The sequence below is a fragment of the Quercus robur genome, chromosome 8, assembly GCF_932294415.1.
Source record: "Quercus robur chromosome 8, dhQueRobu3.1, whole genome shotgun sequence".
In the NCBI taxonomy this organism is placed as follows: Eukaryota; Viridiplantae; Streptophyta; class Magnoliopsida; order Fagales; family Fagaceae; genus Quercus; species Quercus robur.
In genome coordinates, this window is record NC_065541.1 from 9,028,817 (window position 1) to 9,043,980 (window position 15,164).

The 15,164-nt window shown below is 32.8% G+C and overlaps 1 protein-coding gene and 1 long non-coding RNA gene across 4 annotated transcripts in view; one reads left to right on the plus strand and one right to left on the minus strand.

Annotated features, from left to right (window-relative positions):
- The window catches only part of LOC126694468 (glycine-rich protein DC7.1-like), a 33,039-nt gene extending 18,150 nt beyond the window's left edge, over positions 1-14,889 (minus strand). For 2 of the 3 annotated variants that reach the window (XM_050390741.1, XM_050390740.1), the window contains exon 1: positions 14,678-14,869. In XM_050390741.1, coding sequence (XP_050246698.1) covers positions 14,678-14,768 — 91 coding nt within the window. In that variant the 5' untranslated portion in view covers positions 14,769-14,869. Of the gene's footprint in view, positions 1-13,611; positions 14,042-14,677 lie in introns of those variants that run through there. The other variant, XM_050390742.1, reaches the window with a different exon arrangement.
- On the plus strand, positions 10,910-13,047 carry LOC126694469 (uncharacterized). The gene is made up of 2 exons (XR_007645779.1): positions 10,910-11,561; positions 12,800-13,047. It is a non-coding gene; the product is annotated as an uncharacterized LOC126694469 (long non-coding RNA).
- Positions 14,890-15,164: the final 275 nt, after the last annotated feature.

Below are 15,164 nucleotides of genomic sequence, written 5' to 3' on the forward strand. Positions count from 1 at the left end.
CACACTGTCACACTAGAAGTAATGCAAGTTTGGTTTATTTTGGTTTTACCTATACCAAAAACACCAATCGTGGAACAATCAAGGCATTTGAGCTAGAAAAAGAAAAAGAAAATAGCAAAGTGACATTTTTAACTAAACAAAGTAATTAAGAAACTTTACAGGTTTGAAAAGGAACTTGCTCACGAGCTGAGCTCTAGCTCGGACGAAATGAGGGCAACAACAGCAAAGACAAGACCAAGAAGAAGAAAAGCATTTGACTTTAAGTCAGCCATTTTCCTTAACACAGGAGGATTGGAGAGAATTCACTAAGCAAATACACACTAAGACACGCTAAGGAAATTTTCTGTACCTTTGGTGGTTGAGTTAAGAGCAGAGTGGCACTCCCTTTTTATAGAATTTTGGAGAGAGAGATAAAGAGAAAGTTGGGACCAAAAAAAAATTGTTTGGTTTTGATGATATTTGTGAAGTGCCGACAATCAAACTGTGAAGTAATTTAGCAATGGAGTTCAATAGTGTAGATTTAGTTAGGTTGAGAGATGAGGATGGGACACCATATGCATGCTTTACTTTAGCCAAAGGGCATGACCATTATCCCAAAAAAAGAAAGGGATTGTATGATGGCCACAATGCGGTTTTTATGCAAAGTTAATTATAAGATAATATATCATAGGATGTTGGGATTCTTTCCATTTCATATTTCAAATTAAATATTAAAAATATAAAGTTGTGTCTAATGAATGACATATCATTTTAAATTTAAATGACATTATAACATGTACATATATAGTGGTTTATTATTATTATTATTATTATTATTTGAGTATAGCATATACATAGTTAGATATAAGAAATACAACATTAACTCTAAAATGTGTTCTTTCCATTTTCACTTGAAATGGATCTTTTTTTAAAATGAATATTCTCAAAATTTATGTGCTAATTAAGTTAATGGCTTTAGGTAGCATAAAGTTGTGTTTAATCAATTAAACAGATGTGTTATGCTTGGTTAAACTCTTAAAGATGATAAACCTTTGTTTTGATAATTTAGATAACGCATTAGATGGGTTTATGTTTAGTTTAAAAACTATTAAATATGGCCAACAACTTTGTACTTGAATTGGTTGGTACCTTCTGGTATGTCATGACTCATGACATCCGAGGTTCAAATTCCCACTCCCCCAACTATCAGATTATCCACACAAAAAAAAAAAAAAACAAAAACCTCCTACATTGATGGTGTCACAAATAATCCCAAGTCCATAACTCGTCCATATGTTTCGTCCAACGACAGAAGCAACAATAGGCGGAGAAAATTGCAAGCGTACCAACGACCCTCGTCCGTATATGGACGAGCTTAATACCTCAAGATCTACTCGTCATTTATGAACGACAAGCCTTCCAAGATGATCTCGTCCGTCTTTCACTAAAAGTGGACGAGATCATCCTGGAGGTCTCGTCCATCCTTACTATGGATGGACTAAAAGTGGACGAGCTCCTCATGAAGGTCTCGTCCATCCTCACTATGGATGGACGAGTTCATCGGCCCGTCCGACCTAGGTAACTTCCACAGCGGTTACTCCCAATTCTCCTGACTCCTCGACACTGGGAACGGTTACCAAACAGATAACCGTTCCACACACTATATAAGGCTTCTTCGATGAAGGAAAAAGGGATTGAGACATTTTTCTTACTTCTAAGAGAATACTTCTTCGTTACAGAGAGTTCAAAGTAACTAACTTGATCATCGGAGGATTTTTGGCCGGTCCTCACCGGTCCCCTCTGATTCTGTGTCTTTGGAATTACAGGAGATAGCCCGAAGATCAACGTTCAAGTATTATCAACCCACTGATAATCAAGGAATCATCATACATGACTCTTAACATCTTAGTCAAAGAGTTACAACTTAGCCAAAAACTAATTTTTAAAGGTCATAAACTTAGAAACCAAGCCAAACGAATCAATTTTTAGTTGGGAGTTTAATTTCTAACCTTGTTATATTATTAAATCCTTGAACAAAATATATGACTATAATCATAAGATAAATAGGTTTTTTTTTTTTTTTTTTTTTTTTTTTTTTTTTTTTTTTTTTTTCAAAATGATAGATGGAGTTTTAAAATTAAAAAAAAAAGTATGATTTCCAAAGTCTCATACAAATGTTTTGTCCTAGATTAGGCTTGTGAGAACCCTAAGGCATTACTCATCAATGCCTTAATGGCTACCAATTGATTGACTCTCTTAGGTGTTGGTCGATGTGTGTCCATTTTAGATATTGGCTTGAGAATACACCATTAACTTAGAGGTTATGGTGGAGAAAGAAGTCGTTACCTAATTATATATAATGAAGTGTAGAAACCAACTTAGACCTCTATGCATAGGTCTAGCTAAAGTAGACCTAACTTTTGAAATTAGGATAATAGTTAAGAGCACTAGTAATAGTGGTGTTAAAAACTAAATAGCTATATAGCTATTTTTAGCACCACTAAATATCAAAATGTACCCTGCAATAGTGAAGCCAAATCTATATTTTTTGGCTCCACAGCTATAGTGCACAACTACTTTTGGCTGTGCATTGTAGTTGAAAGGTTAAAAAAAAAAAAAAAAAAATTTGCGTTCACACTGCTTTTGTCTCTCTCCTCACTACCTCTCCGTGTCTCTCCCAATGTCCACCATGCGTTCACACTACTTTTGGTTGTGGTTGTGTTTTGGTGGTTGAATGAAATATTATTTTATTGTAGTGTTTATATTATTTTATTGTGTTAAAAGCTAAAATAAAACCACTGCTGTTGGATGTGAGAAGGTAAAATAGATAAAGTGACTTTTTATGCTGCTAAAAAGCTAAAAATTTGGCTCCACTGCTGTGGATGCTCTAAGTCCACCAGATCTAAGGATTAGCCTCTGATGATTCCTTGGATATCAGTGGGTTGACAAGACTCGAACGATGATCTTTGGGCTATATCCTGTAATACAAAGAACACTGAATCAGAGGGGACCAGCCAAAAATCCTCCGATGATGAAGTTAGTTACTTTTGAACTCTTTGTAAGGAAGAAGTATTCTCTCAAAATGAAATTGTCTGAATCCCCTTACCCTTCATCGAAGAGGCCTTATATAGTATGCGTGGAACGGTTATCTGTTTAGTAACCGTTCCCAATGTCGAGGAGTCCGGAGAATTTGGAGTAACTTCCATAACCGCTGTGGAAGTTACCTGGGTTGGACGGGCCGGTGAACTCGTCCATCCTTAGTAAAGATGGACGAGACTTCCACGATGAACTTGTCCATCTTTAGTAAAAGATGGACGAGACCGTCTTGGAAGGCTTGTCCTGCGTAAATGATGTGTAGGATTCCATGAGGTATTGTCCGTCCATAGATGGACGAGGTTAGCCAGAACGCTTGGAACATTCACTTCGCCTATCGTAGCTTCTTTCATTGGACGAGACATATGGACGAGTTATGGACTTGGATGATTTGTGACACCATCAGCCTCCATTTATATCAGTAAGGCCTTGTTCAAATAAAGATCTAACTAAACTAGATCCCTCTTAGAGCATACACGGGGATCACAGAATCTAATTCAAGCATATAGGCCACATAGATCATACACTGGGGGTTTATTAACCTAGTTCTAAGGGGCGTCTGGTTTGCCGTGATTTTATATTATACCATAATATTACATTATTATAATCTTACATTAATGTAATCTCAATACAAGAATACAACATTATATTGTTTAAGAATGTGATAAGATTAAGATGGTGTGATATATTTTGTAATTTTAGATTAAGGTAATATTAGAAAAAATAAAATAAACCAAAAACATTAATGTCACATTATCGTAATATGCATCACATCAAAGACATATTTGCACTGCAATTATTAACTCAAAAGAAAATAAAAATTGTTTGCAACTAGTAAGCATGCATAAGCATATAGAAGTCTGTGTGCATATTTTCAACACATTCAATTAAAATAAAAAAAAAAACAAAAAAAAAACTCAAAGATAAAACTTGAATAACACAAAAATAATTAAGTTTATAATCTGACAATTAATTTTAATATTCTACTAGTTTAATAATTAATTCCATGAAAGAAGGGAAAAAAGGGGCACATACATGTTATACATTAAACATGGAATAATGTTAAACTAGGTGCGCTTTTAATTAGATTAGGTTTTGTTGAAAACTTATTTGTTTATTTGCCGAAAGCTAGCAAAATTATTGTTGTACTAAAAAAAAAAAAAGAGATTTTTAAAAAGTTTTTTTTTTTTTTTTTTGAGAAAGATTTTTAAAAAGTTTTATATAAGCAAATAAGCTAAAAGTTAAAAAAAAAAAAAAAACTATGCAAAATCATACAATATATACAATTTTAAGAATAAAATAAAAAATACTAGGTAAAAAAAATTAAATAATTAGGAAGAAAATCTATAATGAACTTATGAAAAAGGGATTCAATTAATTTTAATTGTAGATCTAAGTATCTAACACTAAAAACATTTATATTTAAGATTTTTTTTTTCAAGTAGAATAGTAATTTCACCAGTATTTTCAAATATAATATAAACAAAATTAACATCATTTTAGTATATATTCTTAAGCTTCTTTCTTATATACGAGATTTTTATATATCATTTAGTTAACTTCTAATTTACTTGTTCTCCCACGCTTTGCATGCAAGAGAAAATTCCCTAGTAGGGTGATCATCACATGGAAAACAGTGTTATAGTTTAATACGTACGAACTAGTAGCAGGCTAGCGTGATATATGGTATGGTGGTTAAAATTCATATATATAAACAGTAAAAAAAATCTCAGATATTTAAAATTGAAGAATAAAATAGCTAATAAAAAAAAAAACCTTAAATTATATGATAAAAGCCTATTGCTAATTAAAACCCGACCCGATTTTTTTAAATATCAAAATTAAAGTACGGTAGACCATTAAATATGTAATTTTTTAAAATTTTAAAAATAAGATTCCAATTCAAGTAATAATTTAAACTTCTTCAAATTTAAGTGTTAAAGCTTCAATTATAATAAAACTAGCTTGTAACCCATATTTACGCATGAACATGTTCAATTATAGTAATACTATTAATGTCATATATATAGGGGTCAAAAACATAAAAACAAATGAACTACTCAAGTGTTCTTGATCTACACAATTAATTTAAGATAGGTAAGAAATGGAAATCTACAATGGGAGAACTAAACAACTAATCAAAGATGAAAATGACTGAATAACTACTTTTATATATATATATATATATATATATGGAAAGAGTTTTCCCTTACAATAATTCAAAGGGATGAACACTTGTGGAAACTCTTCTCACTTTCTCTCTCAAGTTCCTCTCTCAATTTTTCTGAACCCCCTACCTTCTTTGCCATTCTCCCCCTTTTATAGCTCACCTCCTCCTCCTCCAATTTTCCGACCCTTTAACTAGATTTTGGGGAGATACTTGTCCCATTAGCACTCTTCCCTACAATTTCTAGATCATGAAGGTAGATTTTGGGGGTGTCCTCCCTATTTAGGCCAATCAATCAACATTTAATACAGTTGACATTAGGTAAGAGAAGTTTTAATTGGGTTCTGCATTTTTCTCGATGTGTTCCCGTGGTGATCAGATGGAGAGAGGATTCTTCGGCAACACAGGTGGGCACTCCTCGATGGATCGCACTTCCTCCAGAACACAGGCTTCTTGGATCTTCTCAGCATTTTCCTCAAAAGGCTTATTCCCAACAGTGGGCTCCTTTGGTACCTCGTCGGTATTTGGGTTGGGCCCTTACCATAGAGGAGACTTCTTGGTGTTCCTTCCTTGGGCTAAGGTCTTCAGGGTGGGCTCAAGTCCACTCCCCCACAATATCCATTTGATATTCACATAGATAACATAACATATTAAAGAATAAAAAGGAGAGAAGAAAAAAGGAAAAAATACCTTAGAGTTTTGCCAAGAAGTAATGAAATGTAGATCTAACTTTGAATCTGAAGCACAACTATCAAATGAAGATATAAGGTTTGAAGCAGGTTGACATAAATTAGAAGTATATAATAACATTTTTGTGATTATTTAAAGAACTATTACACCAATTCATTTTCTTATGTGACACATATATAAACAATGAATGAGACAAAGATAGATTTTAACAATGAATGGGACACACATTTTTGTAGGGTTCTCATCTTAAGAATAGTTGAGTAATAAGTATGTTGTATTGAGATTGAAGCAATGTCATTATTGTGGTACACCAAAATTAAGAAAGTTCAATTGGACACTTGGTGCATTAGACTCCAATTGAAAGTCAATTTGGATTTAAATTGAATTTTCTATAAGCACTTGGCTTTATATATATATATGTGTGTGTGTGTGGAAGTACCACTATAATTGAACATGTCCATGCATAAATACATATGTGAAAATACATATGGATTATGGGTTATATGGCACTTGGCACTTGGCTTGAGTTTCTAGGCCATCCTCGTTTCCCCTATGTTTCTAGGCCTCTCCATCGTGGAAGGTAAGTAGAGTTGGCCTCCTCGGCTCCACTCGTCTTAGTTTGAACTCTATTCTTAGCAAAAATGAATTAAAATTAAATGGGTAACTACAGTGTTACAATGCATTTAAAAATTTTGATTTTAAAAATATAAGAACTTGAAGTACTTCACATGAAAATCCCTTATTTTTTAAACAAATATAAAAGTGCATTTTCATTTTGCATGTTTAATATGTAAAGATAGGAAAATGAAATAGTCTCTTTCTTGGATTTTTTTTTTTTTTTTTTTTGGTTTTCTTTGTCCCATTGTTAGTGGAGTGGAAATGTAATATTGACCATTGTTGCAAGGATTTTTGGCAGTATATTTGCTACGTACAGAGCTGCCTCACACTCACACATGCAACTATATATCCAAAATTTGGTGCATATATTTTCCACAATATGTTGGCCACGTAATTTAACATCGTTTGGTATTTAAAGGCATTAATTAGGTGGATGCACCTAATGTAAACCTAATACACCAATTGCAGAAGTTGACAGACATTTGAGCTAATTATACATAAAATAGCAAAGGCACATACTTAGCCCAACAAAGAAAGAAACATACGGGTTTGAAAATACTAGTCGCAAATTAAGAAGAATATATGGGGTTCTCGTGAAGGCGGTGATTATATGGAGGAAAATTGTAGAAGGATTAGAATGGCCTAAATGTTCAAAAAACCCTTCTATTTACAGAAATATTTAGTATTTACACCGCCTTATGAGTCATAACCCTAGAAAGGGTTATGTGTCCCTCATGGGTCATATCTCTTTGCCAAACTATATAATTGTATGTGAATCAAATCATCCTTTCATGGGTACAATTTACTACGTAAGGATGCATCATATTATGGTGTGATCATCATTCTCGGTATATTTACGTATTCCATTTGACCACACTATATATAATTTTGTTATAGTCAACATGATACCATGGCTTCAATATTTGTTCTCATTCTAACTCTCATTTGTGACAAAACATAGATTGACCTCAATGGATGACTTTTCTATGTGTGTTCATGTCACTCCCAAAATTGACCACTTTTTTTATGGATGACTTCCAATTCTCTCTCTTTCAAGAATACAGAATTGGTTAATTACCAATGGTTATTAATAGACGGAAGAAAAATGCTAGGATCATACAAAAGTTCATAACTTTTGTCATGTAGAGAGTTATAATTGATACATGAAGGTAAAGGGGAAGGTCTACACCTTCACCAATCACAACTCGTTGCGTGTCGAATTGTAGCAAAAGTTGTTGACTTTTTTGTGGTCCTATTATTATCTAAATGGAATCATGGCCAAAAATGTAGCCCATACCCTCTACAGCAACCGACAATTTCAATATCACAATTTTTGTGTGCTAACTTAGCTATGCTGCAATTTACATCAAGTACGTCCTTCACTACCAAAAAAAAACAGGTCAATAACCGTATTTTTGTAGCGCCGTTTTCAAAGAAACGTTGCTATAGGCAAACTATAACTATGTTTTTAACTAATGCCGCTTAAAATCCTGAAAGTATGGGAGGTTTATAGCAGTGTTTTTAAGGGTTTTTGAACAAAGGACCTGTTACGGCGTTCAGAAAGAGCTGCAATAGGTCCAACCAAAAACCAAAAAAAAAAAAAAAAAAAAAAAAAAAAAAACAAAAAATTAGAGGAGCTATTACAGCGCTTGATGTTGAGAGCACTACTAATGAGAGAGGGACTCTACGTCTCGGACCCAGTCCAAGTCTAAAACTTTGGAGTTCAAGGCTTCTTCAATAGCCACTAAACGCTACTGATTTCATTTCTCATGAGGCTTCTCTTCATCATCAACTAATTAAGCTTACTGATTCCCAAAAGAAATGGTCTGTAAATATCATATTTCGTTTTGTTTTGTTTATTTTTGGTTTTGTTTACATAAATACTAAACTTCAATCCTAAAACTTTCAGTGCCCCATCTCCCGCTGCTGATCCTAGCTTTATATACAAATGTCTATGATATAGGTAGACATGAATGACTATTTGAAGTTGCATTTTCCAAAATAAATCATTTTTTAAAGTCCATCTTGGTAGAGGACAAGTATCTACTTTAACTTCTCAGTTTGTAGTGTTATTTTTTTTTTTTTAAATAAAAAATTTGGATATATAAATATTAATTTGTAGGGCGCGTCAGTTATAATATTTGGCATTTAAAATTTTGTATAATTTTTTTTTTCTTTTTCTTTGTACATCAATTTTAGTGTGCATTTGGAACACACGGAAATGTGCAATCCAGTGTTTAGCTGAAATAATGGTGGTCCCGTGCACTATTCACGGGACCCGCAAATATTTTTTTCAGAAAAACAATTTCAAAACTAGATTCTACGACATTATTCACATATTTAATAATTATTTTGTTATAGTATTTTCAGTGTTTAGTAACTAGTGGTATTCAAATAGACCCTTACTAACTCTAAAAAATAATAAAGAGGCCAGGGGTAAGCGGAAGATATGGAAAAGTGATAAAGAAGTAGAACATATGAGTTCATGCAAAAAACAAAGAATATTTCCAATATGGACTAATGATACTTTGGCAAGACAAAAACAAAGGATGTAATTATACTATTCAGCTAAAGAAAAATGGATAGTGTTTATATAAAACTAATATGAAGTGCTAGGTTCTTACTATAAGTTCCCATTTTGTATAAAATTTATACAAACTGAAACACATGCACTCTTTAACTCTTATATATATTCAATAAAAATAATTAAATTAAGAAGATGATGAAGTGCCCCGCAAATGGCAAATGCAATATATCCTAACAAATGATTCGCACAAGAGTCTAGAGATGTCCAAGATAGACAAACACAGCCTTCTGATTATTTAATACATAGCAAGCCTTAGCATCCAACGGAATAAACACAAAAAGGGTCACAAAACAGTTGTTGGTTATGCACAACATAGGGCTGTAATGTATAAAATTCTTAAATTTATGTACTATTACATTAACACAAAAGGGGGTTAGAAGCTTGGGAAAGAGACCGAAAGAGAAGCTTCTAAGTAGTACTATATATATATATCCAAGTTCATTTGGTGAGATATATGAAAATAAAGTAGAAAATGGATATTACATAGGCTGGCTTCTCTCAATCAAAACAAAAAGGCAATAAAAAATATGGTAGTTGTTGAATTCAAGCGGTCATCGATCACAACCAACCTATGAAAAAATTCGAGTACAAGAATAGGTGGTTCTCCAAATGTCAATTTCTAAAAACTTGGACAAAATGGGCTTCTGCCATTTTCAGCCAAATTAATTAGTTTTTTACCCTTCTTTAAAAACGTCATTATAAGTCTTTAAAAACGTCACTATAGGGCTTAACTCGATTTTGAAAAAGTCGAGTTTCAAAAGAAGAGCATTTCCCTATTTAGTTTGGGAAGAATGGAAAAAAACTAATTAATTTGGCTGAAAAGGGCAGAAGCCCATTTTGTCCCTAAAAACTTTATTACATTAATTGCCCATAATTTATGAGATCGTGACTATTAGTATTAAATCTTATCTTGTTGCTAGTTATTACTTACAAAGTTACAACCACTCCAGCACCGCAGATAATGATACTTTCTTTTCTAATTGTCATCACGGATTGGTGGAGTCTTAAGAATGTATTTTATGAGATCTCTTTTTCACAACGTGTGAATGCCCACACATATAAGAGAAATGTCTTGCAAATAAAACGGTCTTATAAAATAATTTTTCTATTCATTTAATACATTTGTTCTATGTTGGATATTTTTATAAAAAAATATTATATTTATTTTAATACTCATTTATGTGTATCAATTATCTCTTAATGTCATATTCGTTGCTAAATTTTGAAATTCAAATATATTTCAAAATTTGAATAGCTTTTGTCAATGATTTTAATCAGGAAATTTATGAAAATTAATGTGAATTTTAATACTATATATTGCTAGCTTTTAGTATACTTTCTTTTATAAACTTTTGCTTTAAAACGTTTCTTTTAATATATTTAATAGCAACGTTATAGATAGAAAGTATCAGATATTGCACAACTATATATTTATATAATTTACCGTTGATGGGTTATAGCATTATATATTGCTTTCCGTTCTTGATTGTAATTATTATGTATAGTCAAAGTTTCAAAAGAAAGTATTAGTTGATAGCTAAAAGACAACCACGTTAGGAGCTGTAATTTTGTTTTTAATGGCATTATGACACTAAAAGACAAATTGATTTGTCCATTAACTAACCTCACCTTAATGTATATACTTTGGCAAGTGGGTTTGACCGGTTTATATATAATATATGTATATAAAGAAAGCTATTCATCACATCTTGATTTCAACAATTTTATGACTATTTAAAGTTCTATAGTTAGCAAATGTTTTTATTTTTCTGCTAAGGATGTTGCTTTATATATATATATATATATATATGTGGAAAGTAGACACACATTTTTATTTTTGAATTAGAAAGCTACAAACTTTTCAAAAACATTTTTTTTTTTCATGCCCTTTGGTTTTGTCAGGATATTTGCTCGGTGTGGGGTTCTTGCTTCACGTCTCTACCTTCTGAATTTTCCAGGGTCAGCTCGTTTCGGGATCTGCTTGAGCTGGTGTTTTGTTCCTCGTTGAACGCTGAAGTGTTTGCGATGACATGCTGGAGTATTTGGAGTCGCCGGAATATGCTGCGCGTGGGAGAGGGGGTCTGGCCGTTGAATAAAATAGCTGGTGTTGCACGGCGTCATCTGCAGGAGTTTCAACAGGTTCGGCACTGTCCCAGCAAGAAGGTTCGTGCACAGAGACCTCAGTGGAAGCCTCCTGATGCGGGTTTGGTGAAGGTAAATTTTGATGGGGCGATCTTTGAAGATTTAAGGGCAGCAGGTATTGGAGTTGCCGTTCGGAATGAACATGGAGAAGTGGTTGCAGCTTTGGCAGAGCAGATTCCTATTCCAGATTCTGCTTTTACTCTTGAAACTTTGGCAGCTAGGCGTGCGGTTCTTTTTGCTCAAGAACTTGGTCTTCGTCATGTTGTTTTTGAGGGTGATTCGGGAGTCTTTTGGCTTAATATTGTTAAATTCGAAGTTAATTTGTGCTATAGGTACTGTTCCAACTTATTTAGGAATTTGAGGAAAGAGAGTGAATTTCGGCAATACCGTTGCCGAAATTCAACAGAAGTAGGAGAGAGAAATTTTTGATTTTCGGCAACACCATCACCGAAATTCCTTCTGCACATTTCAATTTTTTTTTTTTTTTTTTAAGAAATGATATGTGCACACAATTTTTACAATAATTTTACAACATTTTCACAACAAATCACAGGTAATTAGTTATTATTAGTTAAAATTTGAATTTAACACTGAGATTACTTTTTAATCCAACAATAACAACCTGCCACTTAAAATTTGTTGTAAAAATATTGTAAAAATTGTGTGCACATATCATTTCTTAAAAAAAAAAAAAAAAAAAAAAAAAAGTGAAATGTGGCAATGGCATTGCCGAAATAGGAGGGAAAAATTTTTCCCTCCTATTTCGGCAATGCCATTGCCACATTTCACTTTTTTTTTTTTTTTTTTTTTTTTTAAGAAATGATATGTGCACACAATTTTTACAATATTTTCACAACAAATCACAGGTAATTAGTTATTATTAGTTAAAATTTGAATTTAACACTGAGATTACTTTTTTAATCCAACAATAACAACCTGCCACTTAAAATTTGTTGTAAAAATATTGTAAAAATTGTGTGCACATATCATTTCTTAAAAAAAAAAAAAAAAAAAAAAGGTGAAATGTGGCAATGGCATTGCCGAAATAGGAGGGAAAAATTTTTCCCTCCTATTTCGGCAATGCCATTGCCACATTTCACCTTTTTTTTTTTTTTAAGAAATGATATGTGCACACAATTTTTACAATATTTTTACAACAAATTTTAAGTGGCAAGTTGTTATTGTTGGATTAAAAAAGTAATCTCAGTGTTAAATTCAAATTTTAACTAATAATAACTAATTACCTGTGATTTGTTGTGAAAATGTTGTAAAATTATTGTAAAAATTGTGTGCACATATTATTTCTTAAAAAAAAAAAAAAAATTGAAATGTGCAGAAGGAATTTCGGTGATGGTGTTGCCGAAAATCAAAAATTTCTCTCTCCTACTTTTGTTGAATTTCGGCAACGGTATTGCCGAAATTCACTCTCTTTCCTCAAATTCCTAAATAAGTTGAAACAGTACCTATAGCACAAATTAACTTCGAATTTAACAATATTAAGCCAAAAGACTCGTGATTCGGAGTCGTCCATTCATGCTATTAGTAATGGACTTTTATTACATTCATCGTGGTCATATTATTCATGACATTTTATTGTTTTCTCGTTCTTTTCAGAGTTTTCCTTTCGCTCATATATGTAGGCAAGGTAATGCTTTAACGGATGTCTTGGCTAAGAGACCTAGGTTGTCTAGTCCTTTATTGGTTTAGATGGAGTCTGCTCCTCCGGATTTGTATAATTGTTATTTGTCGATTTTTTCGTCTTTTAATTAAAGTAGCCTTCCTGGCTGGTTTCTCAAAAAAAAAAAAAAAAAAAAGCACTTACCATTTATTGCTTCTTACTACTCACAAAAATATTCTATCTTTTACAAAATTTTATGGGAAAAGAAAGTACTATAGGATGCCAACGAGCGGTGTAGGCTCGCAAGGATAATCAGCAAAGGTGGCTAGATTGTTGTATTTTGGGGACAACGTGCATAAACTATTTGTTTAACTACATCGGATATACCATAGACGGCACGATTTGTCTTAAGACAATGACTTGATCCACGCCTCATCTCCGCCACCTCTTTTGATAAAATCAAATTGTGTAATTTTCAAGAAAAATTCAGATATTATCTCTCCTTTATTTCCAACATTCTATGGACCTCACATACTATGAGGAGCAGTTGTACTTGCATACAACTGCCCCCACAAAATAATTATCCATATCAAAGGAATTACCAAGATTTAGGTAATAATTTTTTTACCTACTTAAGTTCATTTTGAAACAGTCAATGCGTAATGCAATTGAAGTTATAGGTAGGGGTAGAAGCAAAAGAAATTATAGGTAGACAAATTGCAAGAAATTATAGGTCCAGGCACCTTTTTTATTACATAAAAAGCAGTTAAAAAAAAAAACATAAAGAGCAGGACATACATGACAAAGAAAACAAAGATAAAGCTTATACACCTACTGTGGTTGAGAGTTTTTTTTTTTTTTTTTTTTTTTTTTTTTTTTTTTTTTTTTCTGGGTAGAAACTATTGTTGAAAGTTAAACCTTATTGGCATACAAGCTTAGACAAGTAACACATATTGATAATACACACCCATTCAGAAACCGTAGGACAAAGGATTAATCTAATTTTGGTCGGTCTCTTCAAGTTTCTCTCCAGCAGCACCATGACCTGGTTTGCCATGGTGTCCATGGCCATGACCGTGTCCGTGTCCGTGTCCATGGTGATGACCATGCTTGTCCTCATTCACTGCGTCAGTTTGCACAGTCTCCTCTACAAAAAGAAATGAAAAATGTTTACAACATGGCTAAAATATAATGTCAAGGTGTACTGAAAAATATATAATAAAAAAAATAATGGATTACAAAACATAAGAGCTTAAAAGTATATACTTCCCACATGGAACTCATGAAAATGATGCTCCATTATTTTGTAAAACAAAAGGATGCAATGCTTCTTTCTTTTACTTTTTTCCTTAATCAGTATGGATTAACAAAACTATGTACTATATCTTTTTTTTTCCTTTGTTTATTTTATTATCGTTTCTTGTCAGAGTGAATGCATATATTATCATTATAAATGAACAGTCATTTTACACTTTGATTGACTCAGAGATATTATAACCAAGTGACCAAGATTCATGGTAACCTTATGTCCTTGTAAAAAAAACTAGCTCCAACCGATCGAATAGAATCATTGGCAGTATATTTGCTACAAGGAGGGTCACTTTCAATTATGCAATTTTGGTAAATTTCCCATGACAAGTTGGTATTTGAAGGCATTTGATGCATGTTGGTGAACCTCTGTCTTTTACATAAACCGAAAACACCAATTCTAGAACAAAAAAAAGACATTTGGGCTTAAAGAAAAATAGTAAAGGCATATATTTAGCTCAAGAAAGTAGCTTACGAGCTAGCTCACGAGCTGAGACCTCGGAGGAGACGAGAAGAACCACAGCAAAGACAAGACCAAGAAGAAGGAAAGTCTTTGAGTAAGCCATTTTCCTTAGCAACACAAGAGGATTGAAGACAAATGTACTAAGCAAACACACACTCTAATAAGATTCTCTGTAGTAGTGGATTAGAAAGAGCAGTGTGGTTCTCCCAATTTATAGAACTTTGAAACAGAGAGAGAGAGAGAGAGATGGGACCCCAAAGTTTTGTTTGGCTTTGATGATATGTGTGAAGTGTGATGGTCAAAAGTCAACATTTTATTATTAAGAGTCTAAAATTAATTATGTTGGGAGGTGAAAATGGGACCACAAAAGTTTATTTTATTTTTTTAGCCAAAGAAAATGATCATTATCCAAAAAAATATGATCGAATTGGCACGTAGCTTTGGTGTAGATTGATTGAGTCCAATTTCATCTAGAGTGATCAAGAGCCTGTTTGGTTTA